The sequence below is a fragment of the Thermobia domestica genome, chromosome 6 (assembly GCF_964235325.1).
Source record: "Thermobia domestica chromosome 6, izTheDome1.hap1.1, whole genome shotgun sequence".
Lineage (NCBI taxonomy): Eukaryota > Metazoa > Arthropoda > Insecta > Zygentoma > Lepismatidae > Thermobia > Thermobia domestica.
Genome location: NC_137459.1, coordinates 242,373,234 through 242,397,675, shown reverse-complemented (window position 1 = coordinate 242,397,675; position 24,442 = coordinate 242,373,234). Strand labels below are relative to the sequence as shown.

At 37.3% G+C, this 24,442-nt stretch overlaps 1 protein-coding gene across 2 annotated transcripts in view; it reads left to right on the top strand.

Moving 5' to 3' along the window:
* The window catches only part of LOC145688446 (protein arginine N-methyltransferase 6-like), a 111,093-nt gene extending 86,651 nt beyond the window's left edge, over positions 1-24,442 (top strand). The window contains exon 7 of one of the 2 annotated variants that reach the window (XR_014131909.1): positions 15,346-15,482. Coding sequence is in view for 1 of the 2 variants with exons in the window: in XM_081762681.1 (XP_081618807.1) it covers positions 15,346-15,761 (416 nt within the window). In the remaining variant the exon portion in view is untranslated. Of the gene's footprint in view, positions 1-15,345 lie in introns of both variants that reach the window. The other variant, XM_081762681.1, reaches the window with a different exon arrangement.

The window sequence follows — 24,442 nt, the reverse complement described above, 5'->3', positions numbered from 1 at the left end:
ATATTTCACAAAAAAAAAAAAAAAAAAAAAAAAAATTTATAGAGCTCAACACCGTCAGGGACTTTCGCGTTGTAAAGATCATCATCCATATTTGCTGCTCCGGACTCAACCAAAAGGAAAACACAATCATTATCGTGCAAATCAGGCAACAAGACTCCACGAGGATTTGCAAATCGTTTTGTCATATTCGCTTATTTGCTTGCATATGCTTTCACATTAGGGAATTCAGCGACCATGCTCGCTGGAAAGTAACCACTGGGCTCCGAAACAAGAACATGCATGTGTGGAAGCAGTGTGGCATCCATTCCAATCACCGGCATAATTATGTATGAATGTATCGTGGTGGCAATTCAACCCATGCCACTAAATATTCTCTTGCTGCCCTTGATGGTAAGGGTTTTACCAGAACGAAGCTCTTCTTCAACTCTGGACTGATCTGCATTAATAATATTGTAAAACTTTGTGTATTTTTGTCTCACATATAAGGAAGAGGTAGAGCAGTTAATAAAAAGAGTGTCCGGAATCGACTCCCACTACCAGTTTTATTATAAAAATCAACTATATGAGTATTTGTACAAAAATACTATACAATTTGGTCTCTATTTAAAAAGGTAAGTAAAAGGTAGTCTTTGACCAAGTGGTCGCAGACAGGATCTCCAACAGAGCCCCGTAGCAGGCTGAGGAGTGGAGTTAAGGAACCAATGTTCCGTAGCAAGCAGAGGCAGGTTAAATTGCCAACAGAGCCCCGTAGCAGGCTAAGCGGCTGAGGTTGGGATTCCCAGACAGAGCCCCGTAGCAGGCTAAGCCAGGAGATAGGATAGGCGTAGTCCCGTAGCAGACTAGAGGCCTGGGGTTAGGTTACTCCAAGAGTCCCGTAGCAGACTAGAGGAGGGTCACCAGAGAACTGGTGTCGAGTTGCCTTCGTCCATCCAATTTATAGAGTCCTTTTTTATAGAGTCCTTTTGGGTGGCGGTGGCTCTGCTGCTCCGATGTCGTCTTCTGCTCCATGGGAGGGGCTAGAAGCCGTCGTCTGCATGTAATTATAGGTCCCTCTGGCGGGAGATCCTCTTGCTGAACCATGTGGTGTTGTTTGTAAACATTGAATCGTGGAACTGCTTATTTACGACATCACATAGGATATTACACCCCCCTGGCTTGTTTAAAAAATAAGCCGAAGGGTTATTTTTCTTTATATGAGGGTTGGCAACACTGAGGTATCACACACAAAAAAAGCACTAAAACATTAATAACACTTGCAACACAAAAAAATCACTTTTCGGAGCAATAATAAGGTAGTGGAAGGAAGCACTAAACAGGTGGTCCCTATATACAGGCAGGATCCGTACATGGCACATGATACTTCATTTCCCTCGAGATAGGGCTGTTTTTGGCTTGGCGTCAATAAATATATACTAATTCACTTATAGTAAGTGGGGTTGGAGTCTGTGTTAGCTGTTGCTCCTTAGTTGTATTATTGGTATTAAATGTTTCCAATGGAATAGGAGATGAAATTTCTATGCGGTTCGTTCTAGATTTGTTTGGTAACGAGCGAAGACGACGATATAATATGTATAAAATAATAAGACTTAGGAGTACTAAAAAAGTTGTAATTAATACGGTTATATAAAGATAATTTATATTGGAAAGTTCTGATTCGAACAGCGTGATTTCTTGGTCACCCTGTATAAGGTGTAAAAGTTTCTAAAATATTTGCACTAAAGATATGTATTTCAATAAAATAATCAAATTTTAAATGTCAATGACAATAGTAATAATGGTCCTGAATTCCTGATCATCCTGTATAATGTAGAAGTGGTCATAACTTTTGGAACATCCTGTACAATATTTATGTTGCATAATGTCGGTGACAATATGTAGTTCACAGAGGAAAAAAAAAATATCGATGAAAATGTAGAATTATGTTGGCTGTCCTTGTAAAGATCATTTGCCTTTTAAATGCGGAAATGCAGATCTCAGCATTTTTTTTTCAGCCGTAAAATAAATGAATCAGCTTTTTATAAAACAAAAAGGAAATGAATGTTTGTGTCATTATGAAGAGTGTTTTTATCTGGCGAAGTCGTGTCTTTGTATTTCTTTCTTCCTAGTGTGAGTACTGCATTTTTTTTTTTTTCGCTCGTGTAGAAAATAATAAATAAGTTATTTATTTTTGTTCTATGTCTTGTAATTCTTGATAAAATGGCTTGATTCGGTCTATTGAGATTTCTTGTATTTTCTTCCGAAAAGAATTTGGAAATTCTATCTTATAAAGGTTAGGATTCAGTCTATCCAGGATTTGAACGGGTCCAACATAGGACGCTGAAAAACTTTCCGGCACTCCTATTTGCCGATTAGGAAAGTAAACCAGTACTTTTTGTCCCTTTTCAAATTGAGTTTGTCGGTGTCTGCTATCGAAATACTTTTTCTGCTTATTATAGCTAGCGATCAAGTTATTCTGTACACTCTCACGTATTTTATTAAAATGTTCTTTGTTGACACATAATGTTGGAGTTGACGCTAACGCAATATCAGAGATGGTCTTAGGTTCATATCCATACATGAGGAAAAAAGCAGAATATTTAGTTCCGGCTTGCACAAATGTATTAATAGCGAATGTAATATATGGTATCAGCTTCGGCCAAAGATTTTGGTTTTCTTGCACGAAAAATTTAAGTGCGTTCTGTATTGTTTTGTGGAATGTTTCCAATACGCCTAGGTTTTTATGGTCGTATGCAGGGCAAAATTTGAATTCGAAGTTATAGCATTTTGCCAAATTTTGCAGCCTCTTAGCGCTATGTACTGGATGTCTACCCAGATATAAATATGAAAAAGGTCCAAATTTGAGTATGATATCATATATGAGAAATTGCTCAATTTCTTCCGCTGTTATGTTGTCCACCACCTTGGTCACACAATATCTTGTGGACATTTTTCTATGGCCACTAATATATGTTTAAATTTCCCATTTCCCAGTTATTTTTCCAGTAGAATCATATTGCCAAGCTGTTGCGATCGGCTTAGGTGGGTGATGGAGTAATTGACCCGCTGGTTTAACTGGTAATTTCTTGAGTTTCTGACATGAAATACATGTTTTAATTCTGTTGGCAATGTACGCTTTCATATTAGGAAAGTAGTATTTCCTAAGCGCCGATTGATATGTTTTGGTATATCCAAAGTGTGGTGCCATGGGGTTATTGTGTAAGGCATCAAACCACTTACTTAATAAAGATTTCTGCACACAAAGTAGATATAACAATCCTAATTGGGGATGCTTCTGTGTTCTGTATAATATCCCGTCCTTTAGAGAAAAATATTTTACGGCCCGAAAAGTAGACAACTTGTTAGGTTCCTTATTTTCCAAAACAGTAATAATGTCAGAGAATGAAGGGTCTTTCCTTTGTTCTTCTGCTAAATTTGGTAGGATTATAGGTTGTTCAATTTGGAGAGTAGTGTCTAAAGAATGAGATGCAAATACTTTAGCATCTTCCGTGTCCAAGAAATTGTCAATTTCTTGTTTTTCTCCCTGTTTAATCTCTTGTTTATCTTCTAAACGACTAAAGATGTCCGCTGGGTGTAATTGACTTTTAATGTGTTGTATTTCGAAATTGTAGTCTGCTAAGAATATTCGGTAGCGACTAAATTTCCCAACTTTGTCCGCTTGTGTTGTGAGAGATGTCAGGCATTTGGCGTCTATAAATAATTTAAATCTTCTATTTAGTAGGAAGTATCTAAATTTTCTCAAAACATAAATTAAGGCGTACAGCTCTTTTTGCCAAGTGGATGCTTTCCTTTCACTTGGTGTAAAACGTCTACTAGCATAGGCAACAACACGCTCTTGTTTCGTTTTATGGTTATAGCATGCTAATAAGCCTCCTGCGGAGATAGAGGAAGCGTCGGTATACACGCGTATTTCCAGTGAGGGATCGAAGTGAAACAAAGATGGCGCGTGTATGATGTCAGTCTTAAGGTTCTCAAATAATTCGTCATGCTGAGAGGTCCATTTAAATTTTGAATTCTTGTCTAAAAGGCACTGAAATGGTTCTATTTTTTCCGAGAAATTTTTGATATGTGCTCTTAAATAGGAACATAATCCTAAAAAGCTTTTCAGAGTTCTTTTAGTAGTTGGTTTCTTAAAATTTCGAATCTTGTTAGCGATTTTGGGTGAAATCTTGATTTCTTTCCCACTAACTGTGAAGCCTAAAACGTCCAATTCTGTGTATAATAAGTGGGTCTTCTTTGGACTGGCACGAAAATCATGCTTTCTTAATCTTTTAAAAAGTAATTCTAAATCCGATAACTGTTGTTTCCAATTTTTACTTCCTATGACCAAATCATCAGCAAAGGCAGTTATACGGGGTGGTAGACCCTCTAAAAGCATGCGTACAGCTATACTGAGTCCGGCGGCGGAACTGGAGTGACCCATGGTACACCTCTGGAATTTATATGCCTTTCTAGTATGGTTGACCTCAAAAGTCATGTATTTTTGGCTTTTGGGATGCAACAATAGCTGGAAATACGAGGATTTTATGTCAATTGTGGATATAGAGTTTTTTCCTCTTAAAACGTGTAGAATATCCTCCGTATTTTGAAATGGTATACTTAGGTAATGTGAGAACCTATTACAAGCTTGGAGGTTCAAAACTAACCTGAATTCCGAAGTCCCTGGCTTCTTCACAATGAGCAATGGCGATGAAAACGAACTATCGCTAGTTTCCTTGATAATATTTGCGTCTAAGAGTTGCTTAATTTGTAAGTCAATTTGAGGTCTTACTGCGAATGGAACTGGAGGAGATCTTTGATGGAAGGATGCTCCTTTGTCTATCCGTATTTTATGTATATAACCTCGGAAATATCCAATGTCTGCTGGTGTGTAGGAAAAAACATCTCTATATTTAAAGAGTAAATCTTGTACGGCTTTCTTTTTTTCTTCTGATAAATCCGGGTTTATGTCAAACAAATTAATATCGAAAAATGATTTTGTTTCTTCTAATCGATCCTGAATCTCTTTGTCTGATCTGTAAAAAGTTTCGTCATTATGGCCATTATCTTGACAATTACCCTGTAAATCTACTTCTTGAAGATTCTCTTCTACGTAAGCAATTGGGGTGCTCTTTACTAACGTTACCGGTCTACTAGTAGGATTTGATATCAATAAAGTCAAATTATTCTTAGGTACCTTAGTAGGTAACGTTTGTAGTCCGTATTTGTCCAGCAAATTTTCTAATGGAGAGATGAAAAAATATTTATTATTCTTTTGCCGATTCTTGACACTAATTGGTAAAAAGAAATGTGACCTGGCTGGTATGGTAACCTTTCGAGTCGTGAAAACATCAGCCGACTTGTGCTGTTTTATTGTATGCATAGCGTTAGCAGATAATTTTTCCTGGGTATCAATTTCAATTGGATACTGCGGAGGCCGTGGTTTCTTGTATACTGACAACATGTTATTCTTTAAGTCAATTTTGGTCTGTAATCGATTTAGAATGTCTTCACCGAATAAAGGCAAAAAATCTCCATGCTCTAAAATTCTGAAATAATGAGAAAATGTTGTTGAGCCAATTCTGAATGTAATCAAAGCTATATAGCGTAAATTTACGACAGAATTCTCAATTCCTTGTAGATTAGTGCTAAAAGGAATTAATTTTGTGTTTGGTGGAAGCCAATTTTTAGGCCAAAGACTCAATGAACTGCCAGTGTCTATGATTACAAGATATTTTTCTTTATTAATTGTTACATTAATTAATAATTTATGTTCCTGATTTAACATTTTAATGTTCTCCCTTCTATCTGATAACGGAGCCACTGCATAAAGTGATGTATTTGCCAATCTTTGTTGTTCACTTTTTTCCTGGTTCTCGGCCCTCAGAACATGTTCTTGAGATTGTTTGTCCTGGGGCCCTCTTAGGCGTTTCCCTGCTGATTGTTCTTATAACATGTACTGGAAGAATGACCTTTCTTATAGCACGTACCGCATACTGTAACTGTTTCCGGCCTAGGATTACTATTATTATCTTTATTATTATTATTTTTAGAATTGTTCTTATTTCCATTTCTCTGCCGATTTTGATTTCCGTTATTTGTACTTTTCGACCTATAATTGTTACGGCCACCTCCCCTAAATTGTGAGTTCTTAATGGCATTTTGAGCTACAAGAAGAGATAGTTCAGCCATTTGATTTGCTAATTTAGTGAAATCTAATGAATTACTTGCACTGGAATTACTAGATGTACTAGGCGCGGGGGGTTCGGGAGGGGGATTCGGATTAGCAACTTGGGGGAAAGGATTTGGAATTATCTGATTTTGTGATGCACTCTGTAGCTGTGGTGCTGAAGGTGTAGGAAAAACTGAAGCTGGTTGCTGGTATTGATTCCAACTAGGTGTTGGGTTACATATTGGATAGGTCAGTTGTTGTTGATGCACAGGGAAGGAAGCGCCAGCGATTGCTGATGAATGTAAACTGCTGACTGGTGTACTCTGATCGCAGAGTGAATAAAATTCCTGTTGTAATTCCACGTAATCTCGTTTCTTCATTAGGTCATTTGCTTTCTCGAGGTTGTGTAAATGCGTTTGTAAGGCGTGAACAGTTGTAAATGTTTCTAACGCTATCTTTTGCAAAAAAGTTTTCTTTAAACCTAAGGATAAATAATTTATTTTCTGCTCCTCGGTGGCCTGAGGCAGAACTTGTCTAATGACCCTTAATTTTCTGAGAAAATACGCATCTATAGGCTCGTTTTCACCTTGTTGGACTTGAAAAATTTCAAATTCCGCTCGATATGCCGGTAATCTTGGTCTACTCAGTGCAACTAATTTGCCTTTTAATTGTTCATAATTAAGCGCGTCTAACTGATTCTGGGCCTTTAACTGTAGAACTAAGTCAAGTGCTACGTCTTGTAAGTACATAGGTAATAGTTCTTTCTTTTTCTGATCATTCCATGAATGCAACAATGCAAGATGGTCAAAAAGCATAAAAAATCTATCGGGGTCCTCCGTAACGTGTCCCGAATACTTAGTGAGGTATGGTATATTAAAAGAAGGGCGCGAATTTTGCTCCATGTTAAAATTGTTTTCTGGAAAAGTGTTTTTACCAGTTCTAGTTTGAGGCATAAACAAATTCAGTTCACTAAAAGCATTAACACTTAAAAATTCACATACCTTCCAAAGAAAGAAAAAGTCCACTTCCGATTAATAAAAATACTGTTCGGTAGGGGAGTATTCAGAGCTTATTCTGAGTCGGTCAAGCCTCTACCATGTAAAACTTTGTGTATTTTTGTCTCACATATAAGGAAGAGGTAGAGCAGTTAATAAAAAGAGTGTCCGGAATCGACTCCCACTACCAGTTTTATTATAAAAATCCACTATGTGAGTATTTGTACAAAAATACTATACAATTTGGTCTCTATTTAAAAAGGTAAGTAAAAGGTAGTCTTTGACCAAGTGGTCGCAGACAGGATCTCCAACAGAGCCCCGTAGCAGGCTAAGAGGAGTAGAGTTAAGGAACCAATGCAAGCAGAGGCAGGTTAAATTGCCAACAGAGCCCCGTAGCAGGCTAAGCGGCTGAGGTTGGGATTCCCAGACAGAGCCCCGTAGCAGGCTAAGCCAGGAGATAGGATAGGCGTAGTCCCGTAGCAGACTAGAGGCCTGGGGTTAGGTTACTCCAAGAGTCCCGTAGCAGACTAGAGGAGGGTCACCAGAGAACTGGTGTCGAGTTGCCTTCGTCCATCCAATTTATAGAGTCCTTTTTTATAGAGTCCTTTTGGGTGGCGGTGGCGCTGCTGCTCCGATGTCGTCTTCTGCTCCATGGGAGGGGCTAGAAGCCGTCGTCTGCATGTGATTATAGGTCCCTCTGGCGGGAGATCCTCTTGCTGAACCATGTGGTGTTGTTTGTAAACATTGAATCGTGGAACTGCTTATTTACGACATCACATAGGGTATTACAATATTGTCTGGAATGAATTCGTGCTCGGCAATGACATACTTGATTTCATTAACAAAGTGTGTGGCTGTCGTTTGAACACATCAAGGTCAAGGTACTAACTTTATGTATAATCTTGCTGGAAACTACTTTGTTTTTAATTTTAAGCGTTTGACCTATGATGTGGACGCTGTGAACAATAAGGTGGATCAAGTTCTTTGTTGATATTCATCACCTAGATGCGTGTTATGTGGTCGTGCATAATTGCATGCCGTTGTCTTATTGCCATGAATTGCTCACGTACAGCAAGTTGTGCTTGTAAGGAATGCCGGCATCTGCAAGGCATTGTGAGTGTCTTTTTAAATTTTTGCAAGTCTGTCATGTTTTCCATTTTGCGTTTTGTGCAACAACAATAGTGATTTTCATATGCGGTAACATGAATCGCTAATCCAGAAGGGAGGAAAGCTGGGGAGGTGCCGTGCCTTTTAGGCTGCTTGGTCCAGATTGTGTACGCATTGGACAAGTAATTTTCTGGAAATTTTGTGAGCGTTTTCTTTGATGGTGATTGAGCATATGACAAACTAGTGCTTTCATGGTGTTCAGCGACTGCTGGGATTGGTTCTAGCAGCAGCGTTGTTCCTTCTGGTAATGCTGGATTATCACTGAAATCACTTCCAATGTATTTATCGTCTGTTCTATTGTCATCTATCATTAGTGTGTTAAACTCATCCACAACAACCTCTTCCTCACACAGATACGTTTTACTGTATTCTGCAACGTGACGACATTCCTCGTGCGTTGGAGTTTCCTGCAAAATATCGAACGCATCCGCTAACAACTTCACAGCCACAGCTTGTTGCGTTTTGTACACATATGTTGCATGTTTACATATGAGCGTCCAAAATACTTCCGCACTCTACTGCCATTGATACTACCTGAACTTCTTGATTGAATGCTCACACAGAAACACCAGTATTCGCCCGCATTCGCTCCTACGAGTACAATTAATAGTACTGGTGTTGTTTCGCACCGTTACATCCCACAGTTCTTGCACACTTTCTACGTGCGCACGCCCCCTCTACTTCCATTTCCTGTGGTCCATAGCATGATACATTCAGCACATCTCTCTCTATTTTGTAGCACACACGTCAACTGGTTTTGTTTACATTTCCGTACTAATTACGGGGTCCTTTTTTTTTCAATCATATACATGGTGATTCAGGAGGAATGTCACATAATTTATGAGGTGATTCTACATGTTAAAAATAAACCGAAAATGTCCTATGAACATGTGTCCGATTATCGATCGTTACGGAACTGGAGCGGGTTGAAGACTACACACATCCACTTTGGCGTAGAAAGCCCGGGTTCGATTCCCGGCGGGAGTTCATGTGGTTCGGATTCCACGTTAATCAGTAAGTCCACGTCTCATATAGCCTCGCTGCTGAAAGGGACGCTACACTAAAATCAACTCAACTCAACCTTTGTGTTGGTGGATTTTCTTGCATTGCCATTTTGCGAAGTTTCCTCTGCATGGTGAAGGTGGCCTTTGTGCATTCCCGCTTCCTAGGCAACTTCGTTGGTGATCCAAATTTCGTTGTCGTTGTACTTTTTAATAACATTTTTTATTCCACTTAAACTGATGTTGCAACCATTCTTCTTGCACTGTTTTCTAATGACAGAAACACTAAAGTGGGCGTCATGAAGAGCCGCAATATAGCCTTCCAAAAACCGGCTTAGTTTGGGCGGGATTTTGGTCACAGAGCGGAAACCCACACACTTGGAAACAAATTTAACACAACACTCACAACAATGGTCCTATTTTGTGCGAAAAACAACTCCGTTCTCAGGAAGCCACTGCACAACACTGCAGGACGCCACGAGCCAGGTCGGGCGAGTCCATTCTGTCCGGGAGAGGGAAGGAGCGAAATCGCCCAAACGTAGGCTGAGCAACCTCTGTAATGGTGGGACAGATGACTGGTCCATTCTACAAGACTTGTTCAAAACGTCCCCCACCCATCTCAATGCACTTGTCAACGCGTTGGAGGGTTTGTTGTGTTGCATGTCGAACATCATCTCGACGGGCTTAAATGCGGGCAACAGCATCAGTGATACGAGCGACAAGTTCTTCACATGTATCCACCTTCGTAGCGTACACATCCCCCTTTAACCAGCCCCAGAAGTCTAATGAGGTTAGCATAACCTTGAGACGTGAAACTCAAAGATTTCATTTCATTTTCTAATGGGGTTAGGTCGGGTGATTTGGGAGGCCAGTTATTGGATCCGCCACGGCCAATCCACCGTTGGAAATGTGTTATTTAGATAGTGGAATCCTTATCTGGTATAGTGAATTGGTGCAGCACTCATGCACGACTGCTCACTGATCGAACCCACGATTGCACACTATGTACGCTTGCAGCTGTTGCCTCGGCGCGACGTCACAGTACTATTAGATAACCCCCACAACTCTTGTAGGATAGATGAGTCATCAGTTCCATCATTACTCTGTCCACCACAGCGCCTACACAGCATTGCGGTAAGTAATATTCACACTTGTCTTCATAGTCATTCATGGATGTGTGTAACACGCTCCAGTTCCGTAACAATCGAAAATCGGACACATGTTGATAGGACTTTTTCGGTTTATTTTCACATGTAGAATCACCTCATAGATTATGTGACATTCCTCTTGAATCACCCTGTATATTACACCCAATGAAATATTTACCACGGAACCTTATTGTTTCGGTTCCTTACACTCTTTCTGTTTAGAACAGCTTTCCGTTGCGCACGGGTTATGTTGAATTGTCTGTCCTTCTGATGGTTGGTAAATTAATTTTGGTCTGCTTATTTTCACTACTTGCAAGGAGTTCAGTTTCAACGTCATTACTGCCTTTTCCTCATTTCGGCGCCATTCATGTTCAAAACTTCCTTTTCCATAGATTGCTGCGTTTGGTCCATATCAGTTTAAATGTCAGTGTCTTTCTTTCATGCTTAACCATGTCGGTCCCGGCGTCCCCCAACAGGAGACAAAAAATATGACGACATTATTATTGCTTTACAACTTTAAAATCCGACTGGCAACGTTGAAAACTGTTTGCAAGGGATGATCCATCTTAGGTCAGGAAAGTACGATTTAACCTAGGACTAATTACAAAAGAAATGAAAACAACGCCAATTGTTTTATCTTATGTTCTTATTGAACATACAAAAAGTATAGAAGAATCTAAGTAGGGGAACATCCTCAAAATGGCCACTTCCAATATGGCGGCCAGCACACCTTCAAATAAATTTACATAGCTTTTTCATTTTATTTCGAGAAAACTATTAACTTTAGAGTGAAAGTTCTCTGCTTAACTTTTGTTTGTCTTTCTTTAACCTTCATTTTGATACCCAGATCATTAAAATCGGGCTCATACTTCTAAAGCTACAGAGCAAATTATTTGTGACTTGTCGTTCGCCAGGTTATGAATAGTAGCGGCGCAGGTATGTTATAAGAAACTTTGATGTTTTCAGAACTTCCATAGAAACATATATACTGCGTTATTTTTAAAATCATTAGTAGAAATGTTTTTAGATAATTTTATAACAAAAATAATTTTAAACTTGAATATACTGTTTTTCTTTCAGGTTGTGACTTTTTAATATGCTAAATTATCTTTTTCTCAGTGCAGTGCAGATTAAATGTGTTGTGCAGTGGTCACATGTACATTACTGATTAGTCTTTTCAGATGATATCGTAAGATCTCGTGAAGCATTTCTTAATAGACGCAGTTCTAAATATACTTTTATCTGAAACCTTTTTATACGGAGGTTTACCTGAGCTTATTCAGAGCACCTTGACAAGTGACACGTCCTTGCTTGATAATGAACATAATGCTCCAAATGATTTGTGGTTTGCTGTAGAGAAACTGTATCACATGGTTATGAGTAAAAACATCAAACCCTCCCAACTCAATTCACATGAACTACTGAAGGAAATTCACAGTCATATCAAGGATAAGAAAACATCTTTGGCAGCTGAAAGTCGTACCAGCAATCTATGGATTCAGTACATGAATCTTGTAGATATCCTTCGCAGCTTTATCACAGCCAAAACTTGCATTTGAGTACATTTAATGAAATGCTTCCATATTTTGTAGACTGTGGCCACAACCTCTAGACGAAATCAGTGTACCCATATCTACAGGAAATGACTCGGCAACAAGACGGCCATCCGGACGTATACAAATTGTTCTGTGAGGGCTACTACGTTACCCGTCGAAGTGATCGTTACTGGGCAGGACTTTCTAATGAGAAAACATCAAAACCACAGGAGGATTAACAGGAGGTAGAGGTATTGGGGAGACTCAAAGGCAACTTTGGATTTTGTCTATGCCACCATGCACTGAAATTAAATTTAAAAAAAAAAAAAAAAAAAAAAAAAAGAGACAGGTCTACGCCCTACAAGAGCTAACGAGACTGGAATATCACACAAGAAATCAACATAAGAAAAGTTCATCTGCTAGAGCGAAGAGAGATCAGAAAGATATTTCAATTATTTTATAATACCTTCGGGACCGAAACTCCTTCTACTTCAGTATTGGGAACACTATGTTGTATAATATTAGGTTATAAATGGAAGTGAAGCAGGAATGAATGTTAATGTTGATATGGCAAAGGAAGTTGAAGATAAAATTCTGAGCTCGATGCTCGAGAAAGAGAATGGTAAATATTCATTTAAAAGATCGCATCAGGTTTCCACTATGAATGCTAAAAGCAATATTGTTATATATAGTCAAAATGTGCCTATGGATGAACGGATTCTCTTCCAGAGGCTGGTGTTAGTAGCTCAATCAAATAATAAAAATGTGGGAGAGATTTTCAAGTTCCAATTATCACAGTGCTCTTCATGTTTGACCAGTTTGTACTTACGAGAGAAGCGAAAAAGTCTGACTTAGCAGACGCGTTGTGGAAGATGGTAGGAAATGAATTGAATGAGTCAAATGAAACATTACTAGCAGAACAAGTCCTTGTGGATGGCGGCTCCCTTTTGTATCCCATTCCCTGGCAAAAAGATTTGACTTTTAATTCTATATGTGCTAGCTATGCGCAGTTTGCCTTAAAAAACTACCCCAAGCTTATCATTGTCCTTGACAGTTATTGTTCTGGACCAAGCATAAAAGACACAATTCATGTTCGTCGATCGAAGGGAATAAAAGGAGTTCAAGTTATTTTACTGAGGATATGTCATTTCACTCTAAAAAGGAATTGTTCCTCGCAAAACCAAACAATAAGCAGCGTTTCATAAACATACTTAGTGATAAACTACGAACAGAGGGCTTCCAAACACTGCATGCAACTAACGATGCAGATTTCTAAATTGTAAAAACTTCTGTTAACTGTGCCAGAAAAATAAAGACACTTGTGTATGGAGAAGATACTGATAGTTTGATATTATTTTGTTACTTTGCCAGAGAAGGTGAATTATTATTGTATCTCAGATCATACGGACAAAGCGGTTCCAGTGCACAACGTGTTTGGGACATAGAACGTGTATGCTCTATTCTTGGTGAAGAAATTTGTAGCCACCTTCCATTTATTCATGCAATTGCTGGATGTGATACGACATCGCATTTGTTTGGTATAGGTCATTCATTGGGTTTGGTATAGGTGCGCCTTGGAAGAAAATTAAAGATCAACTCTTTCTTCAGTAAGCAAGATAATTTCAAGATTCTTCGTCCACCAAAAAGAACATCATTGCTGCAGGTGAAAAAACTAGTTTGTTTGTACAATGGTAGAGCAACTATGTTACACAAATTACGTTACCAAAAATTTTGTCAAAAATATCAGTGCAATCGTCTGTAATTAAATCCAAATGCCTCTCACCCATAAGTGATGCAGCAGCGTTCCATTCGATGCGTGTGTATATGCAAGTACAACAATGGATTGAATCAGATAAGCAATTGAAGCCAGACGAATACGGATGGAAACAGATTGAAGATAAGTTTCTTCCGATTCCAATGTCCGTACCTGTATCTCCTTCAAATATTCTAAAGGCCATCAGAAGTATTTGCAGACGAGATTGTGATTCTAAAGTAAATGTACTTGCTGGAAACAGCAAATGGCTTTTACTGCCGCATGCAGATAATGTCATGGTGCAATTTGTCTGAACTCTCCTAAATCTTGTTTTGAGGACGAGTATCCACACTAGGTTTTACCTCGCACTTTTTATTTCTTTGCGCTGAGGTCATGCTAAAATACAACATTCAGTTGTCGTAAAATATATTTTATATGTTTTATATTTTATATTTTATAGGCTGTATTGATAACAACTATCGTGTGTGATTGTGTGTGTACAATGGTTAAGTGAAAATAATTATTACCCGTAACTTTATATTTTATAAGCAATCTGTTTTACCAAATACTGTTCAGTTACTGTTAATAGCAAATACAAAGGAACATTTACCAACAGATAGTCTTCTGTAACTTTGAAAGTATTAGCCCGATTTTAATGATCTAGGTATCAAAAGAAAGATTAGAGAAAGACAAACAAAAATAAGGAGAGAACTTTTATTATAAAGTTCATCGGTTTGACGAAATAAACCGAAAAGTAATATATACAATTTATTTGAAGTTGTACTGGCCGACATATTGGAAGTGGCAATTTTTGAGGATGTTCCCCTACCTAGATTCTTCTATACTTTTTGTATGTTCAATAAGAACATAAGATAAAACAACTGGCGTTGGTTTCATTTCTTTTGCAATTAGTTCTAGGTTAAGCTCCTATTTTTCACTAGTTTTACTGGACTAATCTATGATTATCCCCTGTAAACAGTTTTCTATGTTTCTAGTCTGATTTTAAAGTTGTAAAGCAATAATAATGTCATATTTTATGTCTCCTGTGGGGGACGCCGGGACCGACATGGTTAATCAGACGCCATATGTTTGCATTGGATTTGGCCGGCAACAATATGGACCCTTACTTGGCAAAGGCTACAAATTGGCCTTATAAACCTTCGTTGTTTGTAACTCTCATCCGATTTTACTCCTGTTTATCTCTGGTTCTAACTTTTTTCCCTTATTCAGAAGTACATACTTTACGAAATCTATTATTTTAACACCTAGTGGAAGAAAACTAAATAATTAAAATGAAAGAGAGAAATCATCCAAAGCTTAAATTAAGAAATTTGATTTAGTGCAGTCAGGAGGCACTCACTACTAGTGTTGCTGTTGATTATACAGTCAAGAGACAGTAATATTAGTGTCAGGGGTGGAGAAAATAAGGTCAGCTAATGCAGATCCAAATATATAGCCAAATATATAGCAGCAATACAGCCTATAAAATAAAATATATTCAGTCTCAAAATCATGTCTTGTAAGAGTTGTAAATACCGTAACAACAATTACATTTCGATTTACTAATTGTTTTCAATTGTCCTTGTATTATTTTTCAGATAGTCCTCGTATCTTGTACGTCGCACCTGAAGATGTACAAAGTCATGCTGTGAAGATTTGTGAATTGGATTTAAAGACAGTTTCTAGTGAAGAAGTTCAATCATTGAATAAGACATTTGTGTTTGAGTGCTTTGGGCACGAACGAATTCATGGATTCGTATGTTGGTTTGATGTCACATTTCCAGATGGCGAGAAACTAAGTACATCACCGTACGCCTTAACGTACACTCATTGGGGACACACTGTTTTGTACATTAAACCCGTAGATGTAGAGCAAGATACGAAGATTCAGGGGACGATAAAAGTTTGTCAGGATTCCGAAAATAAACGTTTCCTTGACGTGTATTTAAATTACCGAATTGATGATGGTGAATCACTTACTAGAAAATATAAAATGCATGATAAATCATATTAGCTTTGTGAGAAGATAGTATTGGTATTCTTTTTATGTGCATTTTCTAGTCAATACTTTTTCATATTCCCTGTTTTAAACGAGCTTTTTTTTTAATGATGAGTACTTACTTCACCGAGGTAAAGTGTAATCAAATATATCCTGTTTATTAAAACAAGTGGGGAAATCCAAATGAAATCAACCAATGATGGTTGCTGACAAAATTTAGTTATGTATTAATTTTTACCTAAGTTTGTACCACATTCAGGGAGTTGCAAGTTGGTATTCATTTATTTTTAGTTGCGTTGGTTTTGTCATAGCGGATATTTTGTATAGGCGCGTGAGCATATTTTGCACTTTTCAGAGGATTCCGTTAAACGCTGTAACTTTTTTGGTTTTAAAGATAATGAGTTCAAACCAAAAACATATGAAAGACTATGGAATGGGCAACATTCTGTGTTCTGTGCACACTGAGACGTACTTTAGAACGTCAAAAACAAAAAGCTCTGAACATTGGGGTTGGAAACCTAGAAATGGCCATTTCGGAATGCCCACTCATGTCCAAAATAATTGTCGCATATCTATAGTTGTCTTCGTGTAAGAATATAATTTGATAATGATTTTTCAGGATACTTTTAATACTGATACTATGTGTATAATCGGGAAATGTATATTTGTGGTGAATTTCATAGGAGAAGAATTATAAATACGAAAATTAGAATGAGTAAAACAAAATGTTGCTAATGGATAAGAAAGTTTCATTTTCGTTTTATTGTTCTTATTTACTGCTCTTTTGACATGAAATTTGCCACATATATGTGTTTGCCGATTATACACATACTAACATTATACGAAATACCGGGCGAATTCGTTATCAAATTATATTCCTACAACAACATGTCTATAGACATGCGACAATAATTTTGGAAATAAGTGTACATTTTGAAACGAAATAAATGAGACTCATCTTCAATTTTTTGTCTACATAGAGACTAGATAGTAAACAACGTCCCAAACAAGTTTCAGATCTGTAAACTATACACTTGATTTTTTGAAAATTTTGAAAATCGAGTATTTTCACCATCAAATATCTCAGGAAGGACACAGGTAAAAAATCCCAAATTTGCAGAAAATAGACGATAATTCTGCAGTAACAAGTGGGTAAAATTGCGTCACTGAGACTTGAGTAGTTTCTGACTGTGAGTTAATATCATTAATCGCCATGAGGCGTGGATATAAATTTTGTAGCAAAAGTCAAAATAACACAAGTGTTGTTAAATGGGTAAAGTGTGTATAATTTATGAATCATATCTTGTACAGAAATCGAAACGCGCCTGTTATTTCTTTTCTGCCTATAGCGCTGCTGGTAAGACATCAGTGAGGTAAATAGTTGACTAATTTGTGTACAGGGTTTGGCACTGATATTGGAAATACGACTTGTAGGAGTTGTAAACTCTGTGGGTGTGAATTTCCGGAGAACCTTACTGATTGGCACCCACACTTTGTCATTTGTAGATAGTTTAAAATAGGTTCTTGGGCCATAAGGATGGGAAAATTAAAAAAAAAAGTTCGTTATTTTCCTGACTGATGTCTTATATTTTCCCAGTCCACCATTTATAGTCGTAAATACAGACTACGGTATCATTAGGTGCAAATGACAACATGCTATGTTCTGGAAATACTGAAGTACTGCAATCAGTAATTCATCTGATTATGAGTATTCATAATATCTTATTTGTGTTTGCGTTTGATATGACCTGGTATTGACAATTCTTTTAAAATTAGCAAATCTGGAACTTCTTGCTGTTTGACTGCAGTTCTTCTGAGGAAACAGATAAATTGTATGCCTGAGATACCATCAACACAAAACCTGTACATCTGTTCAGCTGTTAAAATCGCGAATTCCATATCATTGCAGGCATGTACGCAGAATTTTGTTTCGGGGGGAAGGGTCATGTCCAGTTTTATTTGATCCCTGTATAGAGTATTTAATTTTTTTATGTCAGGCTACAGCTTTAATGATTCATAGAGTTTACTTTAGCATAATAATAATAATAATAATAATAATAATAATAATAATAATAATAATAATAATAATAATAATAATAATAATAATAATTCCCTATTATGTGGCCCTAATGTGACCAGCCAGTGATTTGAAATTAACTGCGACATATGTGAGTCCCATCGCTGTCGTTGCTAATACAGGGTGGCGCAGAAAAACGAGAAATTTTGAAGTAGCGTAATTTGCACGAATAAATACAGGAAAAACATCTTTTATTGACGAAGGTGCAAATACACAGTATGTCACTTATGTTTTGATTAAAAAATGTCACAAATTGTCTCCGAAATATAGTAACACTTGGTTTCTTAACAAAGAAAACTACTAAAATAATTTTATGTACTTACCTCATTTAGTAATTCCATTCCAGATAGCTCCAGATAATATCCACATATTTCCTTTCAGTCTTCATAACAAGCTAGTGTAAATTTCATGTCCCACCCACAGTTTTATACTTGTTTTACTAAATAAACACAAATACAGGCTCAGTTTCACTATATACACATCAAGCAGCAATTCCTTAATATCTTCATAATTTACATATATCGAATCAGACTAATAAAATAAGCACACACACACAATTGTTCAAAGAACCATGTTAATGCGACGTGATTGCCGAGTTATCCCATCTAGGACTTCAGTCGGTGATAAATCAATATCCCAATGTATTGACATCAATACATGGCCCAACAATCTTTCATCTCCCGTTCTGTTCCGAACAAAAGACTTTACCCTCTTTCTTGTAGAAAAAGATCGTTCAACTGCATCTGTCGACACAGGCAGAGATGCGAGCACTTTCAAACATGTGAATGTTGGGATAAAATGCTATCTCACACGAAACAAATGCTTCTACAGTTATTTTCGGTCTTAACTGTAATGTTATTGGAGACTACTACAAACACCGAAGTTGATGTTCATTTTCCAGAACTGACGAAGAAACACAATTTTGCAGGTAAAGGTTCAGGCTCTTTCAAGATTTGTGCTCGTCCTTTCGCCAGTTTGCGAGGGAAAAGAATTTCAAAAGCAGCCATCAGTTCAGTAGTTTCTTGAAATCTACTTTCTAGTTGGGCTACCAAATCATCTAAGCATGGAATAAAACCAGCTCTACAATAGAATTCTTCTGGAGTGCTTGCCAGATGATTGTCTCGTTTCATTTGCTGAAAGCAAATTCGTGGTATTTTAGTCTCTTCGTCAAAAAGTTCTTTCGTCTTTATACTAGCTTATACAAATATTTCGTGAAACCTTTGTTCCGTATTGCTTCGCAAAATTCTAAATTGAGAAATAATATTGGACACATAAGATATAGCAGAACTCAGATCATGCTGTGGATTTTGTAAGTATGTGGATAAGTTTACTGTGAAACCAAGTAACTTTTCACAGACCAAGAGTGATACCAGAAAAAAGCTCTTGCTAACAGTAGAGAGTAAGACATTAGCCTCATGGGATATGCCTTTGTCGCTCTCTGTTAAAGTCTGAAGACTAGCAACAATCGGGGTTAGAAGTTCTACAAAGATGAGAATGGCATGTCTCTCTACAAATCTTGTTTCAGATAGAGCTAACAATCTGGATCTTTTGCTCTTAGGAAGATACTCTTTTATATTTTTCTTTAAAACATGCGATGCATATGGATGGTAGCGAAAGAAATTACAAATGTCTTGGAGAGTTGAAAGTGCATTACGTTCATAAGGAACTGAAAACGATTATGACAGAGCTAGATTCAAGCGATGATTAGCGCAATGCACATAAACAGTCTTAGGGTAGATTTCTTTAATTTTTTCCTGCACACCTTTGAACTTTCCTGCCGTGAAGCAGCTCCGTCGTAACCCTGACCAATCAATTTGGACATATCAAGGCCTAACTGTGAACATCTTGAGATAAGACTTTCATATAGTCCTGCTCCAGTAAGGTCTAAAACAGGAACAAAAGAAAGAAAATCATTCCTCAGTATGTTTTGCGAATTAACATATCGCACACATAAAGAAAATTGTTTGTATCAGAAACATCGAGTGTTTCGTCAGCGAGAATGCCAAATGCACCTGAATCATTACTTCGGAAACTACGTTTTTCAGAATAAGAATAACACAAATTTCTATGACTTCATTTTGAATTCGCGGGTTGATATAAGAAGCATTTTTTAAAAACCATTTGTTAAGTGAGATTTCAAAGTTTCGTCACTGGATGCAAGCAAACGCAGTATGCCTGTGAACTTCCCATCCTTTTCAGCTGTTTTTTCTAAACTAAACACCCCACTGTCCTTATTGCCTCTAAGCGTCATTTCATATTGTCCACACAATATGATGGTTTTAATTATAGGAAGCAGAGCAGCTCTATTTTCTTCTGCTTCTTTTCGTCATTGAGAGTCTACTCTCGTAGCAATATCATCTTCCTTACCTTGCATCACAGACAAGAAGTTATCAACGAAAACTGTACATTTTTTGTCATAGTTACTCTGTTCATGTTCAGTAAACGTGTCAATAGCATCTTTCCATCTTACAAATGGGCTTTCCATTTGATGAACCCGAAATTTGATGAAAACCTTTTCCAGCTAACTCTCTACTAAACAAAACACGGTATCTACAGAAAGCACCATCTGACACTTTAGAGTAAGCCAATTCCATCTGTCCAACCATTTCGCCTGAAATTTTAAATTTCTTTTTCCAAAAGTCCGAACGGGAAATACGGATGAAGGTGAAGGCCGAAATTCGTGGCAGAATATTTCTGTTTCTTTGTTCGGATAAACTCGTGCTACGCGTATTTTGAGCTATGCATCTGATGTCATTTTCATCTTGTTCACCAAATTTGGACCGCAAATTTTCAGTTTGAGAAACTACATTTTCTTAATGTAAAAGTAACACATTGTGTGGTTCATGTGCCCATTCTGTTTCATTGTCGCCAGTAGCCGTAATGGGAGCAAAGTCCGTAGAACTATCTTCTTTTAACATTTTACTCACAGGTTAAAAAAAAAAAAAAAAAAAGTTACTTTTTCCGTTCCGTTTCATTTCTTTTCGACTAAAAACGCAAACAGAAACATTAAAACAACTCACATAATATTAAACGTAAATTAACGGAATCACAAATTTTTGTGCCCAACACAAGATGATACACACACACAAGATCCAACTGTTGAATGAAAATGAAAACTGAAAAGACAAAGTAAAATCTGAACAGTTCCGCGCCTCTTTCGGAATTTACAAAGATTTGATTGTTAGAGTTTTGGAAATTGTTGATTGGTGGAATTCTCTGCTGGAAGCCGAAAGTAGGTCAAACCCCGTTTCAGAACAATGACACTTGTGCAGGAGGGAGGGTGTTCACCAGTTTTTGTTCTCTCTGAGTCATCCGCTTCAGAACATATTTCTCATCATAGCTGGGAGGGAGGGAGACATACAGAAGACCAAAAACAAGGATATAAATAGCAGTTAGTGTTCACCGTGCCACCCTCAAAGTAGTGGTATATCCCAGCTGTTCATACCCAGCTATTGGAAGGGGTAATAATTCCATTTCTCTCACTTACTCCACCACAACCAATGTTTTCTTTATTATTATTCTTACGGAGACAAAGGGTAAGGAAAAATATGTATTTGGGATAGATTAAACATAATAAAAATTTTTCTTGTTTAATTATTGTAACTATACATCATTTAATGAACTAACCTGCTGTGGATTCAAATGTGAGACATTTTTGAATTGCCGTATTTTGTTTACTTGCGCATGAAAAGTCTCAGTTTTTTCTTATGATGACACAGTAGTCATTCTACAATCATATGAAATCAGTTAATGACAGAAAGAATACCGTAATTAACAGCCACTCTGACTTTTGGACCCACATTCCCCGTCAGCTGTTTGAAGTAGTTTACACTGAATTGACGTATTATTTTTCGGGCTCGTTTTTCCTCGTTTCTGGAATATTTTTGCTTTCAAATGAGCCCAGAATTTCTCAATGGGACGGATTTGTGGTACATTCGGTGGATTGCGGTCTTTGCGCAAAAACTCCACTCCCGTCCGGTCCAGCAGCTGCTGCGTCCGTATTGCATAGCAGCGGCGGATCCAGGACCGACTTCTGGGGGGGGGGCGGTGGGTTGTCATACTGCTACTTTTAAGGGCTCCCGAACTTCGGGATGGGTTTTATTTATATATATAAAATAAGAAAATTTCCTCTTCTGGGGGGGGGGCGATCGCCCCGATCCCCTTCCCCCCTGGATCCGCCCCTGTTGCATAGTGAGAAGCTAAATCAGGCCAAAAGATGTAATCACCGTTCGGATAGTTTTCTTTCATAAATGAGATAAGTCTCTTTCGAAATGAAATCTTTGAGTTTTACGTCCCACGCTCATGCCGGTTAGGCTAAAGGAGACGGTGATGATGAATAATGAATGAAATGGTGGAATTAAGAAAGTGGGAAGAAACGGGAGAGCCCCGAGGAAACCCACGCAGACGGTGTTTTTCCACCACAAAGTTCACTTGGCGAGGGCTGGGATCGAACCCGGGATCCCAAGCACCAGAGGTAAACGCTCACCACTGAGCCACCGCGGCCCCTAAGTCTCTTTCGAATACATTTATTTTGATATATATTTTGATTAATTGCACCCGTTGATTGCTTATGAAAATATGGCTGAGAATGACCTTTCTGCTTATTGCCATCCAGAAGAGTAGTTTCTGTGGAAATTTAGTTTTGAACTTAAATTTTACGGATTCAGAGACAGGAATTGACCAGATTCAAAGTACGACACGTTTTCACTAAAATCATACCCATTCATATCAACATATGTTTAATCTATTATTACGTCCCTATCACCATTAGAGACACAAAACTTATCCCTGGCAATTTTGTACAGAATGACTTTTTGATTCTTTTTTTGTTTCTGATCTGCATATGGAACATCCTTTCTTGTCTTCCTTTTGATCCCCAGTTCCAGTAGCCAGTTCCTCATAACGTTACGACTCACTTTTAATGCACATGCAGCACTTGAAATGGTATATTCGTCGCTAGCTTTCATCAGTGACAGAATCTTCTTTTTGATTTTTTCGTCATAATCATTTTTACTTTCCTCTACTTTCTCTGTTTTCCATTGAAATTTCATCTTTGATCCGTTTTTAATGTTCTGTACACAGTTGCACGACTCGGTCCTTCCTTTTGAAAGTACTTCACGATTTCAATGTCAGAGAGTCCTGCATTCCTCAGCACGAAATTTCGTAAATCGTAAATATTGAATAGCTTGATATCCATGAAAGCTCAGTATAAAATATTACGGTGTACAGGGTTTCTGTTCCCGAGTTATTAGCCATCAATGTTAGGTTTGGAATCAGTGAAATTTAATAAATTTAAGCGCGAGAGATGGAACTCATTAAATTTTTACCAAACTTGGTATGGTGGTAGATCTTGACGAGCTTAGTAACTATATGCAATATTGTTGTGAGCAAACTCTTTATTTACCGACTTACTAGCCATTAAGTTAGGTTTGACCATCAAATAACGAAAATATATTTTATAACGCATATTATCAACGGAAATCATTTAATCGTGACTAAAATTCGTACAGTTATAGACTTCAACGTGTTTAGTATACATGGTTAATATTATGAAGTATGGGCTTTTGGTTCTCAAAATATTGTTAAAAAGGGTTTAAACTTAGTAAAATCAAGAAATTTCATTAATATGCGTTAAACTCATCCGATATTGTCCAAAGTTGATATGGTCATAGTCTTTGACGAACCTGGTAAGCGTGCGAGCTCAGCACGAAATATTGTGATTTACAGATTTTTGGTTCTCGGTTCTCGAGAGATATAAATTAGAAGTAATAATTATCAAAGGTAGATAGCGTAAAATTTATATTTTAGAGAATATCAAAATATAATTATTTACTAATAGTGATTATTGATGCGTTATCGACAATATATTTTATAATGTAAAAAACAATACTAACAAATTACCAAATATAAATTCCTGTATAAAGTGATCGTGCTAGTATCAAGCAACTCTGTAATAAATTGATTATATGCACTGATACTGATTCTAAAGTCTTCTTACTGAGATCCCCCATTTATTTCTCTTATTTCTATAATAACCTACTCAGTTTCAAGAAAAAAATTTGGTTGCTTTCAAAAATACTAACAAAATAATAATACTAACAAAATACTATTGAATTGTTTATTTTTTCTAAAGATGTTTTATATATGATAGGACAGAGAACTAAGTATCTGACTATAATAATCTCATCAAACGCGAATTTCAATTTTAAACAAGTGGGTCTTCGTTTTCGCATTAGTTTTTACTGCTACTAATATCAGTAGAAGAATACTACTAAGATTAAATAGTTTTTTATTTGGTTGTTTGTTGAAGTTCAGCATCCCTTTTCAGCATCGAGACAATACAAGACGTGGACTTACATTTTATAGTGGAATCCGAACCGCCGTAATACGTTTAATGCTTTCCTACACGGGACCACATGCATCAAAGGAATACACACTAGCCACTAGACCAGTGAGCAGGGCTTGAAATCTTTTCTTGGGATTATGAAATTATATATTTAAGAGAAACGTTTGTCGCCTCCTAGTACCTTTCTCGTTCTATGAGAATCAATATTGTAACCGGAGATTGTAGTGAGTATTTATCACTTTCAGTTGCATGAAACTTAGAGATGGAAACTAC